At 47.3% G+C, this 27188-nt stretch overlaps 1 protein-coding gene across 1 annotated transcript in view; it reads left to right on the top strand.

Moving 5' to 3' along the window:
* The window catches only part of HUNK (hormonally up-regulated Neu-associated kinase), a 103679-nt gene extending 81002 nt beyond the window's left edge, over positions 1-22677 (top strand). Inside the window, exons 6-11 of the mRNA XM_012809672.1 lie at positions 365-500; positions 6027-6189; positions 9586-9669; positions 15201-15248; positions 19496-19676; positions 22019-22677. Coding sequence (XP_012665126.1) covers positions 365-500; positions 6027-6189; positions 9586-9669; positions 15201-15248; positions 19496-19676; positions 22019-22677 — 1271 coding nt within the window. The remainder of the gene's footprint in view (positions 1-364; positions 501-6026; positions 6190-9585; positions 9670-15200; positions 15249-19495; positions 19677-22018) is intronic.
* The last annotated feature ends 4511 nt before the right edge of the window (positions 22678-27188 follow it).

Raw genomic sequence — 27188 nt, 5'->3', positions numbered from 1 at the left:
TCTTCTGCTCACCTCTAAGCAACAAGACCACAGGTTGTATTGGGAAATCCAGGGCATTGGGAGACCCAGACTGTTCTTGCTTTAGTATGTACCACTTACGTCCCTGGGACAGATGGCCTACATTCTTTTTTAAAGAGTAAAGGAAATAGGATTTAAAACGCCCCACCTGTCTAAGGGGAGGTGGGGTTGAATCTAAGCTCTATGAATCATTGAATCAAAATCTTGCCTAGAGACTCAGAGACTAGCTCGCCCCAGTGGTGGCTGGGGAGTGGCAGGTGAGGCGGGGTCACCTGCGGTGGTGGTTGTCAGCGGTGTCTGGGTTCAGCCTATAACATGGGTGTGTTCTTTCCTGAATGTCTTCCAGGAGCCATCAATTTCCTGCGCTCTCTCCTGGAACCAGACCCTGTGAAGAGGCCAAATATTCAGCAAGCTCTGGCGAATCGTTGGCTTAATGAGAATTACACAGGCAAAGTGCCCTGTAATGTCACTTATCCCAACAGGTAATTTAGTACACACAGAGGAACTCCTCCTCAGGCTAGATGGGGCCTGTCCTGCGACCCTGAGTGGATCTGGGTAGGAGAGTCCCGGGAAAGCTGCCTTCTCTCTTCTGCGCCCCTCCTGCACACAGATGACCCATCTCAGCCCACAGAGGAGGCACAGACAAGGCCACCCCAGGGGTTGTGCAGCGTGGCCTGTGGGGATGTGGACAGAGGGGTGAGTGGAAGCTGGAATGCAGGCTCTGAGGGGGTGTCTTCCCCGAGGGACAGTGTTGCTAGTTCCCATGCAGGGACAGTTTAGACTAGTTGTGGCCTCTGTAAGTGTGTTTCTGTGTTTACATGTATGAGCATGTGCGTGAGTGGATGTGTTTGTGCGTAAGTGTCTGCACGCCTGTGAGTATGTCTGTGTATGTGCAAGTGTGTGTTTGATTCCCCCGTGACCTCACCTGCCGGCCTCAGGCAGTATCCCATGGCACATCCCCTTCCTCTTTCAAACCACCCCTCGTCTCCTCTTCTGCTTTGTTGGTGATGTTTATTTCAGCTGTAAGTCCCCTGCCTCAAAGTGCTAGGGGCTTCAGCAGTCGTTGGTGTTAGGCTGGGTCCCAGTGGGCTTGCTGTGAGGGGTCACCCCGTCAGTTTCCATGAGCAGGTCTGGCTAAGGAAGGCCCACAGCGTAGAACACTGCTGGCACCTTGTGCGGCCTAGGCCTCTGCATGTTGGGATACTGACTAAAGGTTTGAAAACCAGTTGAGAACACCTGTTTGGGGACTTTTCTTGTATTCATTTGAACTATTGCTAATTAATCTGCGAGAGGAGGTGAGAGCTCTCACAGCGGCTACTTCAGAGAAAATATGGAGATCACACAGACCCAATACCTTCTTTCTTCCTTCAGACCCCGGGTGTCCCATCCTTCTGACCAAAGGGGACAGATGGGCACCCAAAGGACAGGGAAAGGGGTCCTCCATGGTCATATTTTCAATGCCTAGAAGGTCTGGAAACACCCCTCAAGCCTTATGAAAGCTGAAGTGCTGAGTTCTTTAAACAAGATGAGAAGGCAGGGTCCTATCTTGGGATGGAAGCTCTAGAACAGCACTTCTCAACCTGTGGGTCGTGACTCCTTTGGGGATCAAATGACCCTTTCACAGGGGTCGCCTAAGACCATCCTGTATATCAGATATTTATATTATGATTCATAACAGTAGCAAAATTATAGTTATGAAGTAGCAACGAAAGTAATTTTATGCCTGGGGAACAACATGAGGAACTATACTAAAGGGTCACAGCATTAGGAAGGTGGAGAACCACTGTTCTAGAAGGACTTAAGGGGATGTGGAAGTCTACATCTCCACTACTGGGCCAATTTTATACTCTTACTCTCTCCATGTCAATATAGGAGGTGGTTCCATTCAGATGCCATCTAGAATTCTAGCATTTGGCTCATGGGAAGTAATTTAAACAATGTCGAGGTAACTTCGGTTACCAAGGGAACCTGGAAATAGATTGCTGGTTTTCCAATACCAGTTTGATTTGGGACAGTTTTTGAAATAGACACCAGAAATACGACCCCAACGTGAGGCAGACCTCATTACTGATGCCGTGTGGGTGGCAGCATGCAGGTACCCTTTCTGTTAAAGGAGGGGACATTGGTGGCAGCCTAATGAGTCATTAGGCTAATACAATCACTGTCTAAACGAGCAGAATCAATCCGCTCAGCACAGCAGCTGTTCAAGGAAGCAGAGCTGGTATGAGATGGGTCCTGTTGGCTGTGTCTTCATTCACACAGAATTGTGTAGCTTTTCCACAGGTTGTAGACAGCCTTTGGTAGATGAAAGCTAAAATTCAAGTCCATATGCTCATGTTGCCAGATTAGTAGTTTTTGCATTTGGACTTGATGAGAAGCACAAAGGCTGTACATGCAACTAGTTAGGGGAATTGTAAAAAACTGGCCTAGATCTGGTGTATTAGCAGCTCAGCATCTTCCGTGTATGAAGGCCCATTACTCCTTGTATACTAGAGGCAAGTCAGTGGATAGTTTTTAAGTAATGAAACCAGAATTCTAAACCATTAGGGAGGTACATGTTATTTATAGTCTTCATTTTGAAAAATGTTTATCTTTAAGGCAAAAAAAGTATTTATTTAATAGTAATTATTCTGGTTTTACCAGCACATAGATAAAGGGAGTGACATGACTAGAGAAAAGACTGTCTCCTTTATAAAGTATGTTTTATAGCCCCCAATTTAATTATTTTAAATGATATCCTTGCTTTTCTTTTGGGAAAGTGAAGAAAATAAAGGCCCCATGTTTTACATCACTCTTCTGTAAACCCTTCTCCTCTGAAGTCACATGGGCCTCCAAGTTGATCTCCAAAAGGCAGGAGGGAACTGTCTTTAAAAGTAAATTTTTTGGCTCGGCGCCTATAGCTCAACCGGCTAAGGCGCCAGCCACGTACACCTAAGGTGGTGGGTTCGAATCCCCAGCCCGGACCCGCCAAACAACAATGACGGCTGCAACCAAAAAATAGCCGGGCGTTGTGGCGGGCGCCTGTGGTCCCAGCTACTTGGGAGGCAGAGGCAGGAGACTCGCTGGAGCCCAGGAGTTGGAGGTTGCTGTGAGCTGTAATGCCACGGCACTCTACCCAGGGGGGCAGCTTGAGGCTCTGTCTCAAAAAAAAAAAAGTAAATTTTTTATAGTAAATGTTCATGCCAGTTAGTCAACAGATGCTTGCTGGGTGGGTGCCTGGCCCCCTCTCCGATCTGGGGCAGATGTTTGCACACAGCCAATCTTGCTGCCTCTTCCTGTCTCCCAGTAGGGGCCAGCCAGTCTCCCCGCCCCTCCAGTTCACTCTGGAGATGGTGGGAGGGAAGATGGCCGTGGGTGATATAGGACAGAATTAGACCAAATTAGATCTGTGGTTTAAAAACGGATTTCGTGCGAATTTGCTTAGTTCAAATTGTATCTGGTGTTCTGAAACATTTCACCATTCTCTGTATCACCCAAACATGCAGTGATAATACATATTCAGTAGCTGATGTTGGAGAGAGCCAAATATATACATTATTTATTGGAAAACATTTAAAATAATTGCTTTTACTCAAGAGTCAGTTACAGTCTACTTTTTGGCAGAGCTCCTGGCTTTTTCTTGATTCTGTCTTTTTTGATTGTTATTGTTTTGTTATGAGACAGAGTCTCACTCTTTTGCCCCAGGCTAGAATGCTGTGGTATCATGGCTTACAGCAACCTCAAACTCCTGGGCTCAGTCTCCTCCTACCTCAGCCTCTTGGGTAACTGAGACTACAAGCACCAGACACAGTGCCTGGCTACTTCTTCTATTTTTATTAGAGATGGGGGCTCGATCTTGCTCAGGCTGGTCTTGAACTGGTAGCCTCAAGCAGTCCTCCCACCTCAGCCTCCTAGAGTGCTGAGTTATAGGCATGAGCCGCCACATCTGGCCAGAGCTCCTGTTTTTGAAGAATACAATTATAAAGGGCAGAGAGGGTATATCAGTTCCTGCACCCTCTCTCCTCCCACCTCTGCCCTGGGAGCACCTGCTCAGCAGAAGGTGAATGTTTCTCAGAGTGCTGAGGTCTGATTGGCTAGGAGCAGGGCCGCAGGCATGGTCTGATTGGCCATGAGCTGGGTCACATCCACTCTGGAATTTCCAGATATTTTCAAACAACTGCACCCTCTGTGTTGAGCGTTGTGGCAAACCTCAAGTAGTGATTTTGTAACCTGGTGGCAGACAGGAGCAAAGAAGGCTGATTTCATTGTTCTTCCAGTGTGGGTTTTTGGTTTGTTTGTTTTTGTTTGTTTGGTCAACACTTCATCTAATCTATGGGAGGAAGAGCTGAGATGTGGGTTATGCTGATGACCAGAGGAAGTAGGCAGGAGCCCTAGGCCTCCTCTTGGCACCCCTGTTAACTGATGGTGCAGACTAGGCAATTCGGTGTCCTCTTTACAATGATGGGGTTACACTGTGGGGATTCTCTGGGCGTTGTGGTTCTGAGGTCCCCTCGTGAATGTCTTCAGACCCTTTGGCGTGGTCGCGAGCTCTCCAGTCAAGTGAGGTTGCTTTCTGCTCAGAGTGTCCTATTTGCACCTCTCTTAAGAGGTTTAGAATGTTCTTTTAATACACCCCACTACCAACACATACACGCTCCTGATGACTCCTGGCTTGATTTCTTGTTCTGTGTAGCCACTGGCTGTGCCTATCTCTGTGGCAGTGAGTGTGGGGGATTAGCATCTAGAGCAGTGGTTCTCAACCTTCCTAATGCTGTGATCTATTTTCATTGTTACAAAGGGATCGCCACCCACAGGTTGAGAACCGCTGATCTAGAGTCTGAGCCAGGCTAAGTGGGTGTCAACGGGGAGCCGCTGCTTCCTGCCTGTGTGGTCCTGGACAAGTTACTTTATTGCCATGAACTTCAGTTTCTGCATCTGTGAAATGGGATAATGACAGTTCCTACTAAAGGACTGTTGGGAGGTCTAAGTTAGTTTATATTCTATCTTCCCCACTGGAATGTAACCTCCAGGTATATGGTGGTTGTGTGAATGAATGAGTGAATAAATGAGAGCCTGCTATGTTTTTGGCTCCCAAAGAGCTTAGCTTCACAATGCGCTCATAAAGTCGCTCTGAGCTGTCTTCCCCTGAGAGCACCCCCACATGACACTGAGCCGCAGGCTCCCATGTGTGAACCTGTGAGATCTCCTTCCTCTAAACATGATCTGGCCTTTCCCTAATACTCCCAAACCATGTTAAGTGTGGCCTCTATCCATGGCAACAAATACATTTTAAGGAAAGAATGTGTACTTGGAAAGAAATGAATATAATCTGGCTATTAGAGGATATGAAGGGATTATTCAAACTGCATCGAGTATGTATCAGATGGCATGTGGTCCTGCAGGAGATGTCTTTGGCTTTGAAGATGCACATTGAAGTGTTAAGGATGAAATGTCATGGTGTCTGAAATTTAAAATACCTTAGCAAAAAAGAAAAAACAGATGAAGCAAAGAGGGCAGAGTGTTCCTCGGCACCTCCAGGTGATGGTATGCGTAGGTGATTATACTGTTCCCTCCACTTTTCTGAATACGTGAAACTTTTCATAATAAAGTGAGGGAATGGGGCTGAGTGCAGTGGCTCATGCCTGTAATCTAAACACTTGGGAAGCTGAGGCGGGTGGACTGCCCTGAGCTCACAGGTTCGAGACCAGCCTGAGCCAGTTGAGATCTCATCTCTAATAATGGCCAGGCCTTGTGGCGGGTGCTTGTAGTCCCTGCTACTTGGGAGGCTGAGGCAAGAGAATCGCTTAAGCCCAGGAGTTTGAGGTTGCTGTGAGCTGTGACACCAGGGCTCTCTAACAAGGGTGACACAGTGAAACTTTGTCTCAAAAAAATAAAAATAAAAATAAAGTGAGGGGATGAATGGGTGGATGAATGTGCCCAACCGTCCATGGGGGTCTGTGTGGGCCCCTCAGTGAAGGTGGAACAAGTCAGGGTCAGGGTGACGGGGTCTTGTTCCCTCTGCCTGGCAGGATCTCTCTGGAGGACCTGAGCCCGAGTGTGGTGTTGCACATGACCGAAAAGCTGGGCTACAAGAACAGCGATGTGATCAACACCGTGCTGTCCAACCGTGCCTGCCACATCCTCGCCATCTACTTCCTCCTAAACAAGAAACTCGAGCGCTACTTGTCAGGGGTAAGTGAGACCCTAGAACGGGGTTTTTCAAACTTTTTTTAATCTCACAGCACACTTAAAACTATAGTTAAACTTCTATGATACACTTAAATTATGATGATCCCCAAAAAAGATTAAAAAAGAAGAAAAAAGAATATACTTACTGTGCTTTGAACTTCGTTTGAAAATAATCTTTAAAAGTTTTCGTGGCGCACCTGAGACCCTCTCTCAGTACAGGGTGTGCTGGGCTTACCCCTTGGAAATCACTGCCCTATAGGCAGTGTTCTCTGCTCTCTATGGAAAAAAAGAAAAAAGAGCTCTTAGACCCAAAGTGTTTCCCAGGGACTGACACTTGATCTACACTGCTAATTTAGCCTCATGTGAGGCTGAGTTTCCCTTTGTGGAGTGAAGTAGAGGCGAAGCCTGCATCTCAGGTAGCACTTCTTATCTGGGGTGTTTTTCAAATGTTCTCCCACAAAGTTAAGCCCTGAGCAGAATTGTTCGGAGAGTCAAGCCTCTTTTTTGCTTCAGTTTCTCTGTTGCCTATTCTGTCCTGCTACCCCTTTGCTCTTCTGTTTCCCCACATTAGAGGTCTTAGGGGCTGCTCTGGCCACTAAAGCTGGGGAACTGTGTCCCTCTGGCATTTGTCTCTACAACATGGTGCAGGAGGAAGCCACTGTTTACTTTTACTTCTCCAGAAAATAGAAATGAGGTTGAGCTTCACATACTTGACCCTGACACTTTCCCTCAGTCTGGGTGTTAGAAAGTCCAAGCATCCTGTGTCACCTACAAGGCACTGTTGGGGGTTCTGCAGCATGGAGTGGACAGTGACTCTGGCCCCTTGGGCCCCTGCATCATTTTGGGGTAAAGGGGAATTTACATGCTTTGATATCTAGTTATGAATCAATCATCTCTGAATAGGCAATGGCTCAAAAAGAATTCTGCAAAGAAAACAGCATCCGAGGCGATGTGGATTCCATACACAACTCCTGCTTCTGCTCAGAGTGGTGGGTGCCGACAAGATCTAACAGGAGGTCAGCCAGGGAAGCTCAGCATTATGAGGAAGCCCATCTGAAATTTGACTGAGTGTCCACTTTCAAGAAGGGATGACCTCACCCCATGCATGTTGGATCTTGGGATGTGCTGGCATGGAGTTGTCACTGTTAGGTAGACATTTCGAATCCAGAACTTGAGGACAACTTCTAGTTTTTTTTCGGTGTTATTTAAAGTCTTGTGATACTCAAAGATGTCACAAAATTTTACCAAACAGGCTTTGAAACCTTTTTTGAGTCTGTATTCGAGCAAAATACGAAAATCCACCTGCATTTGGGGAAATTATATTCTCCCTGCCGTGGTAAGAAGGACCAAAATAATACCCAGAAGACACGGTGGTCAGAGTGTGTCTGTTGTTAGCAAATAGATCTGGGAGGCATCTAGAAAACATTGCTGAATATATGAAGAACTTGATGGGAGGTTTGTTAAACAGTTGGATGAAAGTACAGATGTTTTCCAAGCTGATTCAGCTTAGGATATTTGCTAGATTTTGCTTCAGCAGGAAATTGTCTACAGAACTACTTGTTTTTCTTTTTGGGGTGAATCACTGAAGGAAAGAAGAAAGATTATCAAGAGTAAAGGTTTTTAAAAATAAGAATAGTGGGGAAAAAAATAAGAATAGTATTTTATGGGGGGAAAAGTAAGTTCCATGTAAATAGGGATGGGGTGATATTTCTGATGGGGACAGAGTAGTGACTTTGAGGCTTGATTTCTGAGATGGTGCCACTGTGACTGCATTGATCATAGGAAGGCTACGGTGGGAGAAACGTTAAGTCCAGAGGGACAGGACTTACAGCACACAGTGTGCTATTTATATTATTTCATTATGGAATAAGGAAAGACTAAGAACATCCCTTGTACCACACAGCAGTTCTCCATTCTGTCATCATGAGCAACTTAGAAAACATACTAGACTTGAAGGGCTTTTCCTTTTCTCTTTTCTAAGTCAGGTAGTGTGATGCCTCCAGCATTGAACTTTTGATTCAAGATTGGTTTGGCTACTTGGGGTCTTTTGTGGTTCCATATGAATTTTAGGATGGTTTTTTTCTTTCCATAGAAAATATCATTGGAATTTTTAGAGAGATTACACTGAATCCATAGATTAATTTGGGTGGTATTGACATTTCAACGATATTAATTCTAATAATTTATGAACATGGGATCTTACCATTTATTTGTCTTCTTTGATTTCTTTTATCAATGTTTTATAGTTTTCAGTGTCTGGGTCTTTCACTTCCTTGGTTAAATTTACTTCCTTCTTGGTATCCATTGTAAATGGGATTATTTTCTTGATTTTATTTTTTAGTAGTGTGTCATTAGCATACGAGAATACTACTGATTTTTGTGTGTTGATTTTGTATCCTGTAACTTAACTGAATGTGTTTATTAGTTACAACAGGGGGTTTTTTGGTGGTGGTGGTAAGAGTTTTCTATGTACATGATAAAGACAGCCACTTGCTTAGAGTATGGATGGATTCTTAGGCCAGTTGTGAGTTTTATCGTGTCTGTTTCACATTTAACCCTTAAATCATAAGACATACTTGCTCTGAAAAATCTATACTCTAGGCAAGTGGCTGTTTTTAACTAGAGTGAATTAATCCCTGTGGATAGGTACAGCTGGTCTGTTCAGTAATTTCCACACGTGGCTAATTTAATTGTACTATATTCACTGTCCCAGTTATTAATCTTATCAACCAATTACTAACACTCTATGTATAATTTTGAAGGCCAATCTAGTGAACTAAGAAGTAGAACATTATACTGTAATTGTCATTTCTTCCCTTATTTCTTGGTTTTCTCTTTTTAAATTGATCAGTCCTTTAATTTCTCCTATTACCAGACAGGATAGCACCTCCCTCATCTCAAATGCAGTGGTCTGTCTTCTTCTTTGAGCTAAATTATAAACTCTCCTGGCTTCCATTTGGATGGGATATGTGTGTGTACTGCTTTAAAGTGAAGCCCCTGAGAAGATTATATATCCTGGGTAGTTATTGGATGACAAGTCATTCTTGCCAGCTCACTTGTTTGGTTTCAGCTTTCTCATCTTTCAGTAGTCTTTCCTGCACAAATGAAAGAACTGAAGTCCATCGAGGAGTAGTGACCTGCCCTGGGTCACCTGGCCCACCTGGCCCTTTGCTAGCAGAGCCAGTAACAGAAGTAGTTGCTTGACTCTGGGCCCAGGGCTCTCCTCATGTCTCATCCTCCCTGCTGGCCATCCTGGGATAAGACTTTGCATTGCAATTTTCTGGCCTGCCAGCCGTTTTCAGCACTCTTTCAGCCATGTTCTGGTTTAAAGATTAATGACTGCTTAATGCACATTTCTATTTCTGAAAGTTCAACCATACTTTTTCTTTTCTCTGGCAGAAATCTGATGTCCAGGACAGTGTCTGCTACAAGACCCAGCTCTACCAGATAGAAAAGTGCAGGGCCACCACGGAGCCCTTTGAGGTGGGTGACCCAATGAGGCAAAACCTGGGGTTTCTTGGAAGTGTGGAATTCAATTTAGTACAAAGTGCAGAAAGGAAGCCAATTACTGTAGGACACTGAAGTGACAAAAAGCAAATACTCTCATAACTGAACCCTTGACAGATGGCTTACAGTGGAACCCCCATCACTGTCACTCAGCCCTGGTTCTCATTGGTAGCTATACGTAAGAGTCACTGGGAACATTGAAACAACTGGACACCCAGGCTCCCCTCAGACCAGTTATGTAGAATTTTAAGCTTCCTGAATGACTCCAATGGGCAGTACAGGTTGGAAACCACCATCAGGTCTCCAGAGGGTGAAAATGGCACACTCAAGGTTCTCACTCATATGTGGAAGCTGGAAAAAAAACCCCCAAAAACTGAACTCCTAGAAGGAGAGAATAATATTATGGTTGATAGAGGCTGAGAAGGGTAATGGAAGGAGGAAGAGGTTGGTTAACAGATCTAAAATAACGGCTAGAGAGGAGGACTCAGTTCTGGTGTTCTCTAACCCAGTGGATGACTATAGTTAATAAGAATTTACTGCGTGTGTTCAAAAAGCTGGAAGAAAGGATTGTGAATGTTCCCAACTCAAAGAAATGATAAATGTTTTAGGTGACAGATATGCTAATTACCCCAATTTGATTATTATACACTGTACGTTTATCAAAATATCACTCCGTACCCCATAAATACGTATGATTATTATGTGTCAGCTAAAAATAAAAGGGAAAAATGCAAATGCTAAAAAAACAAATGAGATGCTCAGAAATATAGCTGAGTGTAAGGCTCCATGGCAGGAGAAGGAAGTCAGAGGGGGACGGAAGTTTCAGGTAAGCTGAGCTGTCCTAGTCAGCTGTCGCTGGTGACTTGAGATTACATCAGAAAACACCACAGTTCTTTGATTTAGAATAAAATCTAGTATCTAATGGATCCCAAATACTTGTTTGTGAGGAGACTGTGAATTGCAGGTCCAGGCCCAGGCACTTGGGGATCAAGTGTTGCCTTGGGCCTCTCAGTCACCTTTTGTCACATGGGTTCTTGTCCTCGGGAGCCTCTTCCACGTCCTCTCCCCCAAGTGTAAAGACTTCAGGGATAGACATTCCAGATAGGTGCAGAGGGACAGGAGAAACTGGCAAAGACCACAGTGAAGGGCGGCCAGGGGCGGGATGGGAATGGGAAAGGTCACGTGAGAAATGCCTGCAGTGTTGGCTGAAGCAGTTTACTGTCCTCAGGATGGGAGAGAGGATAGCTTCATGGCAGTGGAGGAGGCAGAGGGGAGATTGCACGGATTGGGGGCCGTGGAAGAGGGGACATGGGACCAATGAACAATGCAGCAATGGAAGGAGGGGCTGCCAAGACAGGCCATGGGGCCCAGGGGGATGAAGATAGAGGTGGGACCTTTGGAGGTGGGGCTGTGGCAGGCAGGCGTGAACTGTAGGCTCAGTGAGGCTTTCAGGCCCAGAGCAGGAGAGTGGGGTTGTGTAAGGATCCAGATGCTTCCTGAGCTCCAGACCCTCTGGCCAGTTGCCTACTAAATGTTAACCTCCTGTCTCGTGAGTGAAGGTGCCTGAAGTCTAGCGGCCTCAGAACCAAACTCCCCAGCAGCCCCATCCTTCCCAGTTGTGTAGGGAAGAAACCCAGGGGCCCTTGACCTTTACCTGTCCCTCACCCCAGGGCCAGCCTGTCATCAGCTATAGAGCCCCTCTTCTCTATCCATCCCCAGTGCCCCACTTGTCCCAGCCACATGGCCTCTGCTATGACATCTAACGCCACCCCCCACCCCCCACACACACACCTTTGCAGATGGTTGCTCACCACTCTTCTCTGCATGGCAGCCAGAGCAAGCTTTTCACCCTCAAATCACATCATGTCACCTCCCTGCTGGGGACTTCTGAAGGCCTCCTTCCCCTGCAGGGGCTCCGTGCTGAGCCCACCGTGCAGCTTTGGTCCCCTGCTTCTCCTGCCTCACTTCCCAGCCCCAAGCCCTTCCCCCTGCAACTCTGCTTCTTGCTGCTTGCTTTGTACATAGACTCCACCCCCAGTGTTTGGCCTTGCTGTGTACATGCTGTTCTCTTTTCCAGAATGTTTCCCCCCGCCCCCTCTTGCTAAGTTGATCTGCATCTTCAGATCCCAAGGCGAAGTCAGCTCTTCATGGACCCCTGCTATTCCCTGACCTGTACCATCAAGTTCCATCCCTCCAGCAAGGGCTGTCACCACATTCTGCATCCTGTGCCTGGTCTCATTTTCAGCTTTTCGTTTGTTTGGGGTTATTTGATTAGTAGCTCTCTCCTGCTGAGCTATGAGTCCCCTAAGAACAGGGACTACGTCCCTTTGGCACCTGTCAGTATTCCTAGAGTCTACCCAATGTCTGGCATATAACAGGTGCTCAGCAAATATTTGCTGAATGGACAAATGCAAAAATCAAGTGAGCCTTGTTCTGAGTCTCAGAAAATAGGGGAGGACTGGGATAAACTGCTAGAGAAAGGGGAACATTCCAGGTGGGACCCATAACTGGGTCACCTGCAGCACAGCACACACTGGCATCATCAGCACCAGATGGCCGTGCCTTAAGTCAGGAAGGGTCTCTATGGTCACCCACACTTGCAGAGGTCTCCCAGCTAGAGTCCAGGGCCTGCAGAATTCCTTCATCTCTTGGCTTGCACTTGACTCTTTAGGGCCTCAAAGAATAATGCAAACTTAGATGCACCTATAGCTCCGTCAGTGTGTCCAAGTGAACCCTAAGCCACTTCGCTGACCGCCTTGTCCACATTGGCCTCACACTCGCCCCACTGCAATTGTGTGTCTGAAGGTACCAGAACTGTGATGGGAAAGAAAGCCCTTCATCCAGATTATTTTTCTGTTATTTCATTTGGCCTAAAAACACATGGTGAGCGTTTTGTTTTAAGCATATGTTGAAATATTTAACGGTTGAGATTTAAATAGGAACACTAATGGGCAAGTAGCATTTCAATTTCCTATGATCCATTTGTTTTCTCCAAATGGTGCTGATACTTCTGCTAATGAAATTATAGCTATTACCAGATTATCCAACTTTTCTCTGTTGGAACCTAGAAAGTGGAATGGGGCTAGTTAGCAAAAGTGTTAAGAAGGTCTGGAGGGGCCCAGGCTTCCCAGGTAAAGCCTGCTCAGGGCTTCTGGGTTTCCTTCCAGGTGTCCTTGGCTGGCCCAGGAGAAGCTGCGGAGGGCGGGAAGAGGGAGTAGTGGGCAGAAGTTTCAGGTGTGCAAAAATTGTGGTGTGGCTCAGGGTCTAAGCCCTCCAGGGACACCATGAAGTTGTGTCCCTGCACTAAGTGTGAGCAGTGATCTCTTTGTTCTCTTGATTCTGGTTCTTTTTTCTCCTAAGTTGAAAATCCTTCCTTCCTAGGATTACAGTGCCGTGATTTTATGACTTCATTGTTTTTTCTACCTCTCTTTCCTCTAAAAGCCAGGGAAGACATCTGTAAAAGTGGGGCGCATCTCTCCTCAGAGAACACCTATTCATGTGTGGCCTGAGGGACTTGTCTTCCTAAAAAAGAGACCCTCTGGGGCCATGGGGGTTGAGGAGGAGTGGGCAACATTTTTAAATTGACTTATTAAAGCCATATGGAGCCCAAAGCCAGTTTGATGAAGTCTTTTAAAAATGGATATATAGGAGCCGGGTAAGGTGGCTCATACCTGTAATCCTAACACTGTGGGAGGCTGAGGGGGCTGGATTGCCTGAGCAAGAGCAAGACCCCATCTCTAAAAATAGCTGGGCATTGTGGCAGGCACCTGTAGTACCAGCTACTTGGGAGGCCGAGGCAAGAGGATCACTTGAACCTAGCTAGGATTTTGAGGTTATTGTGAGCTACGATGCCATGGCACTCTACCAAGGATGACAAAGTGAGACTCTGTCTAAAAAAAAAAAAATTATATATATGTGTGTGTGTGTGTGTATATATATATATATATATATATATATGTTTAAGACAGAATCTCTCACTCTGTTGTTCAGGCTAGAGTTCTGTGCCGTCAGCCTACCTCACAGCAACCTCAGACTCCTGGGCTTATGCCTCAGCCTCCCAGGTATCTGGGACTACAGGTGCCTGCCACCATGCCCAACTAATTTTTCTATTTTTAGTAGAGAAGGGGTCTTGCTCTTCTTGCTCAAGCTCATCCCTAATGGCCAGGCGTTATGGCGGGTGCCTGTAGTCCCAGCTACTTGGGAGGCTTGAAGCAGGAGACTCGCTTGAGCCCAGGAGTTGGAGGTTGCTGTGAGCATGATGCCACGGCACTCTACCCAGGGGGAATAGCTTGAGGCTCCGTCTCAAAAAAAGAAAAAAAAAAAAGCTCGTCCCTAACTTCTGAACTCAAGCAATCCTCCCACCTCGACCTCCCAGAGTTCTAGGATTACAGATGTGAGCCTCCATACCTGGCCAAAAGTCTTTTAAAAAATAATATTAATGTGTAAAAAAGAAAAAAAGGTGTGAAATATGACTAGGTAATCTTCTCTGCAGTGACAAAGTGATATTGGAGTTTAGGGGGAAGAGCTGCTCAGAAAGTGGCAATGGGGCTGGATTTGCCTGCTGGGGCTGCCGGAACGAGCACCGCAAACTGGGTAGAAGTTTATCTCCCCACAGTTCAGGGGGCCAGAAGTCCAAGATCAGGGTGTCAGCAAGGTTGTGAGGGACAGTCTGCTCCAGGCCTCCCTCCTGGCTTGTGGGGTTGCTGTCAGTCTTCACTGTCCCTCAGCTTGTAGAAGTGTCCCCGTCATCTCCACCTTCATCTCCCCATGGCGTTCTCCTCATGTTTGTGTCTGTGTCACGTCTCTCCATTTTATGGGGACGTCAGTCACATTGCACTGGGACTCACCCTAATAACCTCATTTTAATTTGATCACCTCTGTAAAGACCCACTTTCTCTAAATAAGGTCCATTCTGAGCTCCTAGGGGTTAGGGCTTCAACCCGTGAATTGGAGAGAGTCCATTTCAACCCACAACAGAAACTATAAGTTTCTAGGCTCAATATTAAAAATGTTTACTTCATGTCTTATTTAAAAATCTGTACAACTTTCTAAAATAAAGTCCAGAATCAGGTCAAACAATTTACACTGCTAAAAGTCAGAGTGTTGCTTTTAGGGGACAGAGTGACAAGGAGAGGACATGGGTGTCCTGGGAAGGGGAACCTTCCAGGTGCTGGCTGGGTTCTGTCTCTTGATTGGGGTGTCGTTTCCAGGGGTGTTTTGCTATTTGAGAAAATACATCAAGCACTTACTTATCCTTAGTGCAGTCCCCTGTTCTGTGTTTTAGAATTTAATAAAAAGTTTACCTAGAAAATGTATTCAGGACAGGAATGAGGATACCAGCTGCCTACTTCCACTACGATTTCTGAGTTTTGTTATTATTATTTGTCTCTAAACATTGACATGAATAATTCTTAGCCAGAACTGCAGGGGAAGTGGTAGGGAGAGAGTTTAAGGCATAAAGAGTGGATGCTCTTTTTCGAATTGTGAAAAAATTCTGTTTTTCACAGGCCTCCCTGGACACCTGGACAAGAGACCTTGAATTCCATGCTGTGCAGGTAAGAAGTGGGGGGGGGGGGAGGGGTTTGATGTATTAGTCAGAGTTCACCAAAGAAACACGACCACTATACACACACAAATTAAGAGAGAGAAAAAGAAAGATCAGAATTGAGATTTATTTTAAGGAATTGGCTCACACAATCCCAGGGACTAGCACTCCCGAAATCTACAAGGCAGGCCAGTGGGCTGGAGATTCAGGAAAGAGTTAATGTTGTAGTTCTAAGCCCATGGGCCACCTAGAGGCAGAATTTCTTTTGCCAAAAGACCTCTAGTTCTTTCTTAAGGCCTTTGATTGCATGAGGCCCGCCCATGTTATAGAGCAGTGGTTCTCCACCTTCCTAATGCCATAGTGCTTTAATACAGTTCCTGTGGGTCGTGACCCACAGGTTGAGAACCACTGTTGTAGAAGATAATCAGCTTTACTTAAAGTCTACTGACTTGAATGTTAATCACATCTTAAAAATACCTTTACAGCAACATCTAGACTGGTGTTTGACCAAACTGCTGAGGACTATAGCTATGTTGACACATAACATTCACTTGTGATCCTAAGGGTTGACTTGATTTCTACCCAGCCCTGTATACCCCAGCCTTACCCTGAATTAAAACATGCAGAGAATTATTGTGAGTGGGGTTAGCAGAATCTCCCGATCTGATTGGAGCTTTCCAAGTAGAGTGGACTTTTTATTATTGTCCTGCTGTCACTGCACACTTGGCAGAATTCCTATTTCTACTTGTTTGAGAACTGGTGGTAGACGAGGAGGCAGAACAGTGTCCGTCCCTGTTAAATCAATGAGTTTGCAGCTCAGACAATGAAGAAGGTGCCACACGTTTTTTTGTGATAGATAGGAAAGGGACTTGCTGAAGGTCACCCAGCAAGTTATGGGGAGAGCCACGAATGGGTCCCAGATTCCCAGGCTGACAACACCCACAGGGGCAGAGCTGAGGAGGAAAGGGGCAGAGTGTGGGTCTTTGAAATGCAGAAACCTGGTGTCATTCTTCAGTGGCTATCATTGTCCCGTTGGCACAGCCATCAGGGAAGAGTCTCAGTCCTCAGAGACCAAAGGTGGGGCTTCCTCCCCCTACTGTCTGTGGGGAACCTCAGAGATCACTTCCTGGAAGTCCAGTGGATTGTCACCTCCGGGCTTCTCCCTCTGCCTTGGGCTTCTCCTTCTCCTCCCTGGGACAATCCTCAACATCAACAGTCTTGGGGAGAGGATCCTTCCTGGGGCCACATTTTCAAAATGTTCCATTTTGTAAGTGTCCATGGACATCTTCAGTGGGTGGAAATGGGTGGTAGAGAACAGAAGCTGTTTCGACTGTGGCTTGCAGCCAGGGCCACTTGTGGTCTCCTCTCTGATCTTCATAGGGGGTTCAGGATTGTGCCATGAGGGTGCAGAGAGGATGAGCTCAGCACTGGGAGCTTGAGTTGTGTCATCCACATGGTTCCAAGCTCACTTGGGTGCTGGGAGCCCTGCCAGGAGAGCATAGGGGTGGGGGCGAGCCCCTGCAGGCAGCCGCACTCTTGAGTGAGGAATGGGAATGTCGGGGGTGCAATTAGTCCCCCTGAAGATCTGTTTCTGTTATGTAAGGCAATTTAGCATCCTGCTCCCTAGGAAATTTCTTTCAGAGAAAATAGGCCATGCAAATGGAAAGGTATAATTGGGCGATCGGTTGTTTGCTAACACTTGTGCTCTGAGGGCAGTGAGATCCGCTGGTTGTAAACAGACTTGCTGTTATTGACTCTTTTACGGGACTGACCCTGAGTTTTTCCCCTGCAGGGAGAAGTCGGGGTGGATTCTTGATTTTTATCCTAGAAGTCAGTTACTATGAGATCACTGATTCTTTTAGACTAAGAAAGATGTCCGGGGGTTGGGGAGGTTGGAGGACACACCAGGATGATTGGGATTAAATTTGTCCTGTGTGTCCTCAGCTGGGTTTCCTGGCATTTTCTCTGTTGGTGCCTTTTCCCTTTCTTTTGGCCCCACAGTGGGCTTTCTACTCATTGCCAAAGAGCTCTTTGTCTAATTCTCATTACAGGAGAAATTTGGTCCTACAGGCCAGCCCTGGTCTTTTCCGTGGCAAACACTCCCACTTGCCGGTTTCTTGGTGCTGGTGAACTCCTGTTGGCAATACTGGCCCCCGAAGTTGTGCATCTTGATCATGAAATTTCGAGACTCCTAAAAGGCTGGAAAGGAGCTTAAATGACCCATAAAGCTGTTGGCAGCTCTCTAAACATGGTGGGGCGTGGGGTGGCGCAGGGCAGCCTAAAGAAAGGTTTACTGACAGTTTTAAAGAGCAACCCTAAAAGGGAAGGAACCGCAATTTTGTCTTAAAACAAATATTCCTTTAAAATGTGTGACAAAGATATATTTAGTTATTTCTTCCTGTTTAAGGTGTTAACAGGTAGAACTGATTACGTCTGCATAAAAATAGAGATAGAACTGAGCAAAAGAAGGAGATTCTGCCAGACTTTTCAGGAAAGGCTGGTAACGTCTGCTCTGATGCTGGGGGTGAGAGGTGGGTGGGTGTATAAAAAAACCTCCTTTGCCTTCAAGAAGGTGGCCTGTGAGTGTGTCATGGAAGCAAAGGGAGAGAGACACAGAGCAAGATTGTGATCCTTCTCTGCGGCCTTGGCCAAGGGTACCCTCCCAGAGAAGGGCCCGGAGCATTCGGCCATCCCTGCAAGGCCTGGCGGTCTATGGCGAGCTCCTGCTTCCACACCAGCACCTGTGTCTGGCCTGTCTACTGTTGGAATCACCTTACCCTGCCCTGCTTTGACAGTGTGGTGCCAAGCTGAGGGTTGACAACACTGACATGAGAGCTAGGAAAATCTGAGTTTCTATTAGGACCTCAGGTGGATTATTTAACCACTTCAAGCCATTTCCTCATGAGTCAAGGAGAGAACAGAATCTGCCTGCTGGTGGATCATGCGCTCAGTGTGGTGTCTGGCACCCTGTGCGTCTCACAGAGGGTTGGTGGCATCTGTTAAGGAGCCGAGGAAGCAGTGTGCATGGCAGGCTTCCCCTCTCCTTCCTCCCTACCTGTCCCCTCTGTTGGGGAGGGGCCCCGTCAGCTGAGGGCCAGGCCCCCAGGGAGTGAACAACAGGCCCTGGCTCATCAGGCTCGGCACCCACCCTCCTCCCCTGCTGTTCCTTCCCACTCAAGCACTAGGCATCACAAACCCGAATCGGCAAAGGTTTTGAACATCCTTATTTAAAAGAGCTATGAAAGTGCAGAGATGTTTCCTTGAGAAGCTTTTCAACAATATCCATGAAAAATAGATGAAACCTTCCTGATTTGCAGAAGCTTTAGTTGAGGGCAAAAATGTGAAAATACAGCTTCCCCCATCACCTGGGACGAGGTCAGAGATGCAATTGCCCCTTGTTTAACAGTAAACACCAGGTACTGTCTTTAAGGCCAGAAAAAAAGGAACTGCTGATGCTTCTTGGTGACATCACCCTTCCCAGAAGCTTGAACTCAATTTATTTTAATTCAGTTCAGTTTCCACTGGCCTTTCTGTTTTTCTTTTTAAAACATTTCAATAACTATTAAGCTCTCTAAGCATCTGGCTTTATGCCAGTGGGCTTGCTTGAAGATGTATAAAATAGTCAAATAGTCCCTCCCGTTAGAGGGATTATCATGTAGTTCAACAAAGGCAAGACTTAACAGCAAAGAAAAAAAAAAGGCTACAGACAAGTGAGTTTTAAGTACACAAGTTAAGTGCCCATATGACTAGAGGGTAGAGAGGGCCAGGAGTGCCCAGGATTTGTTTTGTCCTCGTGTGTTGGACACTTGGCTTGACTGCACATACAGTGTCTCCTGTTAAGGAGGAAGCATTTCTGTTTCAATTTGCCATTACTGTGGGCGTAATGTTTGGGCACCACTTTTAACGCAGACGGTAGGTTCCCAGAAGTCCCGATCTGCTTTACATTAGTTCATTCAGCTTATTCCAGAGCAGTTGACTTCCTAGGGGTAGCCTTGCCCTTGCTGACACACCTTGAAACAGCACAGTGCAAGGGAGCTAGAGAGAGTGAAAGTCACTTGTCACCCAGGCAGAGAGAGGTGGGCTCCCTGGAGCTTCCACTGGGCCCTGGCTCTCCCCTCGCTCAACACAGTTCAGAGTGTTGATCGAGTGCCGAAAGGCGGAGTTCCTCTGATCTACACGGATGACTTTTCAAAGAGGAGTCACACTGTACGCTCTTGTGTGCGTGTCTGACCATGTTTGTTTACTTCTGATTTAAAGGATAAAAAACCCAAAGAACAAGAAAAAAGAGGAGATTTTCTTCATCGACCGTTCACCAAGAAGTTGGACAAGAACCTGCCCTCGCACAAACAGCCCTCTGCCTCGCTCATCACACAGCTTCAGAACACCAAAGCCCTGCTGAAGGACCGGAAGGCCTCCAAGTCCGGCTTCCCTGACAAAGGTGGGTCAGCTCCGAGGCCCCTCTCAGACCCCTTATGTTAAGCTGCATGTTGGCTGCATACCCCTCAGGGATGGCCATATGGCCCTGGGACAGACCTGATTCTTGGGCCCATGGGAGAGTGGAGGTGCAGACCTCAAGTGGCCCAAGAACAACCAAGGCCAAACTGGATGGGGTAGGCCACTTGTGCTGGAGGGAGTTGACGTGGAGCATGATGTGATGGAAACAGACTGGGGTGCACAATAGTGCAAGAACAGGGATTAGGGTGCACAGTGCTACAGGAGCAGAGATTGGGGTGCACATTACTGTGGATCAGATATGGGGTATGTGGGACATGGGAGCAGAGACTGGGGTATGTGTCACTGTAGGAGCAGAGATTGGGGTATATGTTACCATGGGAGCAGAGATTGGGGTACGTGCTACCATGGGAACAGAGATTAGGGAGCTTGTTACTGTGGGAGCAAAGGAGAGTGCGTGAGGTGTTATAAGAGTGGAGGTCAGGGTGCAGGAGCAGAGATCAGGTGTCCCCATGGTGGTCCCAGGAAGGGACCATTTCCCATTTCCTGTGAAAAGGTAATGTGCTGAGTCTGGGCCCTGAGAGTCTGTTCAGACCCGAGTTCAAATCCCAGCTCCACTGCCCTCTGAGGCCTTGGTTCCCTAACAGCTGACATTTGTCACCAGGTCCCTTACTCATAGTGGCTCCCGCCCATCACAGACAACTGAGAAATGTGTCTCTCTCCTCTGGGACGAGCATCAGAGCTCAGTGGGCATAGGCTCAACATGAAGGGGAAAACCACTGAGAGAGACGGGACACCGGAGCTGGGGGTGTCCTGAGGCACAGCTGGGAGGCAGAGGAGAGATTGTTCTTATTGGGGAGGGATGGGCAAGACCACGGAATTCCATCTCTGTTGCACATGAGGACATCAAGGTTCAGAGAGACTATGACTGTCTGCCATCAGCCCTGAGTGGGACTCAACACCCCTCCTGTCCCCTCCCTCCCAAATTGCTCCTAGACGGAAGCCACTGACCCCACGTTGCCCAAAGCAGCCTGCCTGCCGTGCAGCAGAATCCCTAGGGGACCTTGGAGGGGGCTGGTGCCCACATGCCAGTTGGGGCACTGGAGATGTCAGCATTAATGAAGTTCTACTTCTTTCGAAAGCTGGTGAATCTCAGGCGACAGTGGGACTGTTTTCTTTTGGTGTCTGTGTACTTATTTACATAAGGCCAGGAGGCTTCCCAGTGCCCTCAGCTGCTCCTAAATCACTCCCAGTGGGCAGCAGCTGGCTCTTGCATCTGGGCCTCGATGGGGCCTATAAAATGTTATGGGAGAAGAAAGAAGCTAATACAGAGCTTATTCCACATGAATTTGGCTTCATTTCTCTCGGCTCCAAATCTGTAGGGGGTTTCCCCTTGCTTTTCTGGCATAGTTTGCAAACCCGGATTCTAGTCTGTGCCAACTTGAGATGGAAACCGTGGGGGTTGGCTGGGTGCCTTGACTATAAGGAGGAAGAGTGTTCTGCCCCTGCTCAGAATTGGATGAGGCTCTGTCAAGATCAAAAGTCACGTGGAGCTTTAAAAGGGAAGGAAATCCTGACACATGCTGCACCGTGGACGAACCTGGGGGACGTTGTGCTAAGTGAATTACGCCAGCCACAGAAGGCAGATTCTGAGTTCTCTTATGTTAGGTCCCTGGAATAGTCAGATTCACAGAAACAGACGGTAGAATGGTGCTCGGCAGGGGGCTCGGGGAGTGGGGACTGGGGTGTTTTTGTTTAATGGGTGTAAGGTATTAGATTCGCAATAGGAAAAGAGCTCTGGAAAGTGATTCCATAGCACTGTGAACATACTTACCACCTCTGAACTGTACATTTAAATGGGAAGGATGATAAAAGTTCTCTTATGTGTTTTTTGCCACAATAAACTTTTTTTAAAAAGTCCAGTGTGGGCTGTCCAAAGACCAGCTTGGCAAGGGGCTCGGTGTGCTTCCGAGAGTTTTATGGATATTCCTGTCGAGCATATGGACCTTTTTTATTCCAAGGCCCTTTGGCAGGGTCCAGAATTTTAAGCAACCAGATGATAAGCTGGGGCCATAAGGCAAACTGGGATCCAGGAGATGTCCTGTCTCCAGCTTTTTGTCGTGTCCACCCTAGAAAGACAGTCCGGGCCCCTGGGCCCCTGTGGGGAGAGTCAGGTGCTGCTGGCAGAGTAGCCAAGGCTGTTCACTAGTCGGTTCCTTCCAGCCTAAGTGTGTACCTGTCTCAGCCAAGCTCGGGGTCTGAGCAGGCAGGAGGGGGCTTCACCCTATGTGGCTGTCGTCACGGTTTGTGTTCTTTCTTGGTATGCAGATTCCTTTGGCTGCCGCAATATTTTCCGCAAAACCTCTGATTCCAGTTGTGTGGCTTCTTCTTCCATGGAATTCATCCCTGTCCCACCCCCGAGGACCCCCAAGATACTGAAGAAACTGGAGCCCCACCAGCAAGGGCCCGGGAGCACCAGCATTCCCCCCAAGGAAGACCCCCTGATGCTGGACATGGTACGCTCCTTCGAATCTGTCGATCGTGATGACCACATAGAACTCCTGTCTCCCTCTCATCATTACAGGATTCTGAACTCCCCAGTGAGCTTGGCTCGCAGAAATTCCAGCGAGAGGACCCTCTCCCCAGGGCTGCCGTCCGGAAGCACATCGCCTCTCCAAACCCCTTTGCATCCCACTCTGGTCTCCTTCACTCATGAAGATAAGAGCAGCCCCCCCAAAGAGGAAGGTGTGTGCTCCCCACCTCCAGTTCCCGGCAGTGGCCCCACACAGCCTCTGGGGAGCCCAAACTGCGTGAAAAGCCGAGGCAGGTTCCCTATGATGGGCGTCGGGCAAATGTTGAGGAAGCGGCATCAGAGCCTGCAGCCATCCGCAGATAGGCCCCTGGAAGCTGGCATGCCCCCGCTGCAGCCGGCAGCCCCCACAAGCCTGTCCTTTGATGTGGCTGATGGGCTCAAGAGCCAGTGCTGACTTGGGCTGGCAGGATTCTAGGTATCTCTCAAAAAAACCAATGAATTGAACAGCACTGCACGCGTCCATCGGTGTGTAACCAGTCAAAGACCTTGAGTGGAGTGCCCTTACGGCCCCATCTGTTCCTGCCGTGCGATCCCACCTGTAGTTGATACCCACAGACCCAAGTCTGCACTTTCTGACCTCGCTTAGGGACTCCGGAGATGCTGGAAACTGAGACGAGTGTTGGCTCCAGGGGCAGCTGCTTCCAGACATTCAGAGTCCCGCTTCCTCCTGCCTTCCCACCCATTGCTGGGCTTGCTGGGGAAACTGCTTCAGCCTCGGGCCGCCCAGATCACAGACTGTTATCAGACATTTCTTCACTCTGTGCTACACGTGTGCCTCCCAGAAGATTGTCCTCTTCTCAGCCGTTGGCCACAGGCATATGGGGACTGACAGCGTCACAAGTCATTCAACCAGGCACAGTCTCCTCTGCTGAGTGAAGCCCTCCTTTCAGAGCAGTGATTGCTAATGGATGGCAGGAGATGGAGACAGGGACGGGGGTGGGCCTGGAACCTTCAGGAGGACAGAAAGGAGCTTCAGGCAAGGATGGACCCAAACAGTGGGGCCTTGTGCAAAGATAAGGACCAGAGGAAACACTCAACTTCCCAAGCAAGGTTTTGACAGATTTTCTTTTCTTTTATTGAAACTTGCTAATGGTTGAATTATCTTCTTCAAAGAGATTTTTCTTTACATGATGTCAGTAAATTAAAATAACATCTATGTATATTTTTTTTTTTGAGAAGAGTCTCTGTCATCCTGGTTAGGGTGCCATGGCATCATGGTAGCTCACAGCAACCTCCAATTCTTGGGCTTGAGCCATCCTCTTGCCTCAGCCTCCTGAGTAGCTGGGACTACAGGCATGTGCCACACTATACCTGGCTAGTCTTTCTGTTTTTTCAGTGGAGACAGGGTCTTGCTCTTGCTCAGGATGGTCTCAAACTCCTGAACTCAAGGGATCCTCCTGCCTCAACCTCACAGAGTGCTAGGATTACAGGTGTGAGCCACCTTGCCTGGCTTTATAATTTTGAAAAACCTGGATGGAGAAATGATAACCAAGTCCACCTAACTCGTGTTTTTGTAAGAGATGGCCCCATGGAGAGCAGAAAAGCTCTCTCCCACGATGGCTGTGGCCTGGTGGCAGAGGGGTAGAATCCCAGATGCCTTGTGTTTATCCCATTGTATCAACATGGCCCTGACCCTTCCAGAGGTGCAGAACATAGTTCCAGTTGGTCCTTAAGAAAGAGAGAAAGGATGGTTGTGGCAGGATTCAGAGCAGGGTTCAGAGGACAGGAAGGCACCATTACCTCTGCAGTGTGGTTTTCAAGCTGCCCAGAAAGCAAGTGCAGGTTAGAGCACTGCTGGTTTGCTGTGAGGTGTCAACAGTGTGCCTGGCAGGGGACTGCTCGACACGGGCTCAGCAGCCCTCCTCACGCAGGGTTCCGTCCACACTGTGTTCTCACGCCTTCCACCCAGGATCGAACCAAAGATGCATCTCCGGTTTTGTGTCTGTTGTGTCCCTGTGTGTGCGTTTTGTGGACTTCCATTTGTCTGACTGTGTCCAGCTGAAGCCTGGTGGAGGCTGTCCCTACCTGGGGCCTCAGCCCTGGCACCTGGCAGGTCACAAACAGAATCAGAAGAAGGATCCGACCACAAGTTGGATAGTAGTTGGCTTAGGAGACTGGTCACAGAATGGCCTGGAATCTTCCACTTTTGATTGGTGCAAATGTGACGAGAGGTCACCACTGTTGTCACCCTGGGGTAGTCATCTCATCCATTGATTGTAAACAGGGCTGAGGCCCTGGAGAATTGCAAACCAGCCTTTATTTTCCTGGCAGCCAGTCCTTGCCAGAAAAGTGGTTCTTGATCATTTTCTCATTCACCACTGGTGACTTCCTCTGGCCCCTCACATCTCTGATTACGCAAGAAGAGAACGGAGCAGATAACATAGATTTGGCTGACTGCAGAAACCCTTTACTCTCAGGCTTGGCTGACCATGGCAAGACCTGGAGCTGCTTTGCCCCTCCCGGGTAATCACCCTCGCTCTAGGGCGTGTTAGGAGGAGGTCAGACTGCTGGCTATTGGTGTCATTCTTTCCTGGAGTTTCAGACAGGATTCCAGAACTCAACATTGAAAACAGCTTTTTAAAAGAGAGAAGAAAAGAAATCATCTCAGACTGACCCTCCCTCCATCTGACAGCTGCCTCTGTCCCCTCTGCAAGCTCAGAGTGCACCTGTGCATTGCGAACTTTTCTGGAGCCCCCATGTCTGTTTCCCAAATTGTGCTTTCCCCAGAACAGGAGAGTTTCTGCGTGGCTGTTAACCTCGTGGAGAATGTGCTTCCGGTTGCTCGCATGCTTCAGGAACAGCTGCAGATGCTGCGCCACTAACTGTGCCACAATCGGCAGCCTGGACTCTGAACTCAGGTTTATTCTGAACCAGTGAGAGGTGGGGGAGGGGGAGGCAGGGGGAAAACTGTATTTTTGTGTGTGCACCTGACAAATCTATGAAACCAAGTGAAAGAAAAAAAGTTAAATTCTTTATTATTTTATTATATTTATATGGAAAACTTGACTATCCCTTTGGTAAGTACCAGATGTATTGTCTGACCCACGGCTCTCTCCCTTAGTCTGTGCTCTGATTCCATTCGGCCTGTAGTTACTGACAGAAATAGACAGAAGTGTCGTTGTGTGAAGTCCAGAGGAAAAGTCCATTTTAATTGTATGATTTGGTCGTAAGTAAGGACTGTGTTTGTGTCACCATCATGGAATATATGTACTTTTGTAATGACTGTGAAATACACTTTTTGCTCACTATGGCTGCTGCTTTATTTGCTGATAAATCTTAATGAGGTACTACGTACATTGCAAATAGAAATGCATCGTTTATGTAAAGTTCTTGGCCTCATAGAACTGACGGGATATAAGTGGAGGTGGAGTTGGAGGGCATCTGGGGGGATTTTCTGCTCCAGAATTTCTGCCTCATTTGACCTGCAACAGGTGTGCCTTCAAAAGTCCATCTGATGGACACACTGCAAATGTCAGTTTGAGATGGATCAAAAATTTTCATTTTGGGGAAGATCCTGATGGGGACTCAGAAAATGGCACATGAAAAATGACATCAATGGATGTGACTTGTAGATTTTCTTCTTGTTTTAAACCTTGGTCAGGGACAGGGGACGAGGGGTAATGAGAGGGAATGGGGAGGTGTCCAGATTACCTGTTTGGATTGTTCCAGTTGCCACTTTATTCAGAATTGTGCACAGAACTATTTTCACATACACCACCTTGCCTAAGCCCTATGTCCCCACCCTGTACAGTGAGGGGACAAAGGCTCAGAGGGTCAAATGACTAGGATGTAAAGAAGCTCACTGTTCCCACGCACAAAGCTTTCTCTGAAATTTTTGGGGAAAAGAACATGTATCTCGTTTTGGTGACAATATTTTTGTGTAGAAACCACATTTTAAAACAGAGATGTGAGATTCTCTGGTTCAACCCCAGCCTTTTCGAAGAAGGGAAAACTAAGGGCTTAAATGGTTTAAGGACACCCCAAGAGTCCCCAGATGAGCTGGTACTAGAGCCAGTCTGGAGCACAGGGCTCCTTCTTCAAAGAACACAGAGAAATCAGAGCATGGTGGCTGTCTGGTCACAGGGGAGGGTCAACAGTAGATCAAGCTGTGGTTACAGCAGATATTCTTTGAGATCTCTGCAAGGCTCAGGTCTTATGTTTTGAAACCATTTTCAAAATTGTGCCACTTCTGAAGACGCTGAGCCCTAACCTCTTGCTGCCATCCAACCTCAAAGCCAGAGAAAGACAGCTCTCTTTGGGGACTCATGTCTTTCTCTATAAATTTCCTAAGGAAGAAACAACCCCTGGACAGCCTTGTCGTCCCAGCTAAAAGGCTATTGGATTTTACCAGAATAAATCATTAAAACATTTTTCTATGGAGCCATATCATAAAGCGAGACAAATTCAGAAAGAATGCAAAACTGATATATGTGTGGGGAGGTCTGGGCGCCTCTTGGTTATTGTATTTGTTTTCTTCGTAGGATCCTCTGTGTGCTACAGGCATAGTAGGAATAATTTAGAGCAGGACTGGGAGCTGGTTCAATTTCATGTCATCACTTTTCAATGAAAGCAACGTATTTCCTGAGTAGTAAATGAGTGTATTATTTGTGGCAGTTTTTCTGTCAAGGGAGCTTTTCAGACATCTGGTTCCAAAGACAAATGGGGTATATATTTGTACTTCTTCTCTGTGGACATGTTTTCATGACACACAGTTACCTCTAAGACTTGATGTTGGTGGGCACTAGGGGCCTGGGGGAGGGGCTTTGGGAGAGAAGATGAAGAACATTTCAGGCTCTGCAATCCCCCTCCACAGGTGTTCACATCCGAGTTGGTGTTCAGATAATGAAGCATTTGGAGGAACCAATTCTGGAAGCAGAGAATAGCTGGATGTGTGACAAACTTGAA

Source organism: Otolemur garnettii, unplaced genomic scaffold (assembly GCF_000181295.1).
Source record: "Otolemur garnettii isolate 467f Iridium unplaced genomic scaffold, OtoGar3 scaffold00111, whole genome shotgun sequence".
NCBI classification, from domain to species: Eukaryota; Metazoa; Chordata; class Mammalia; order Primates; family Galagidae; genus Otolemur; species Otolemur garnettii.
Note: the sequence above shows the minus strand (reverse complement) of the source record. Positions and strands in the feature narration are given on the sequence as shown.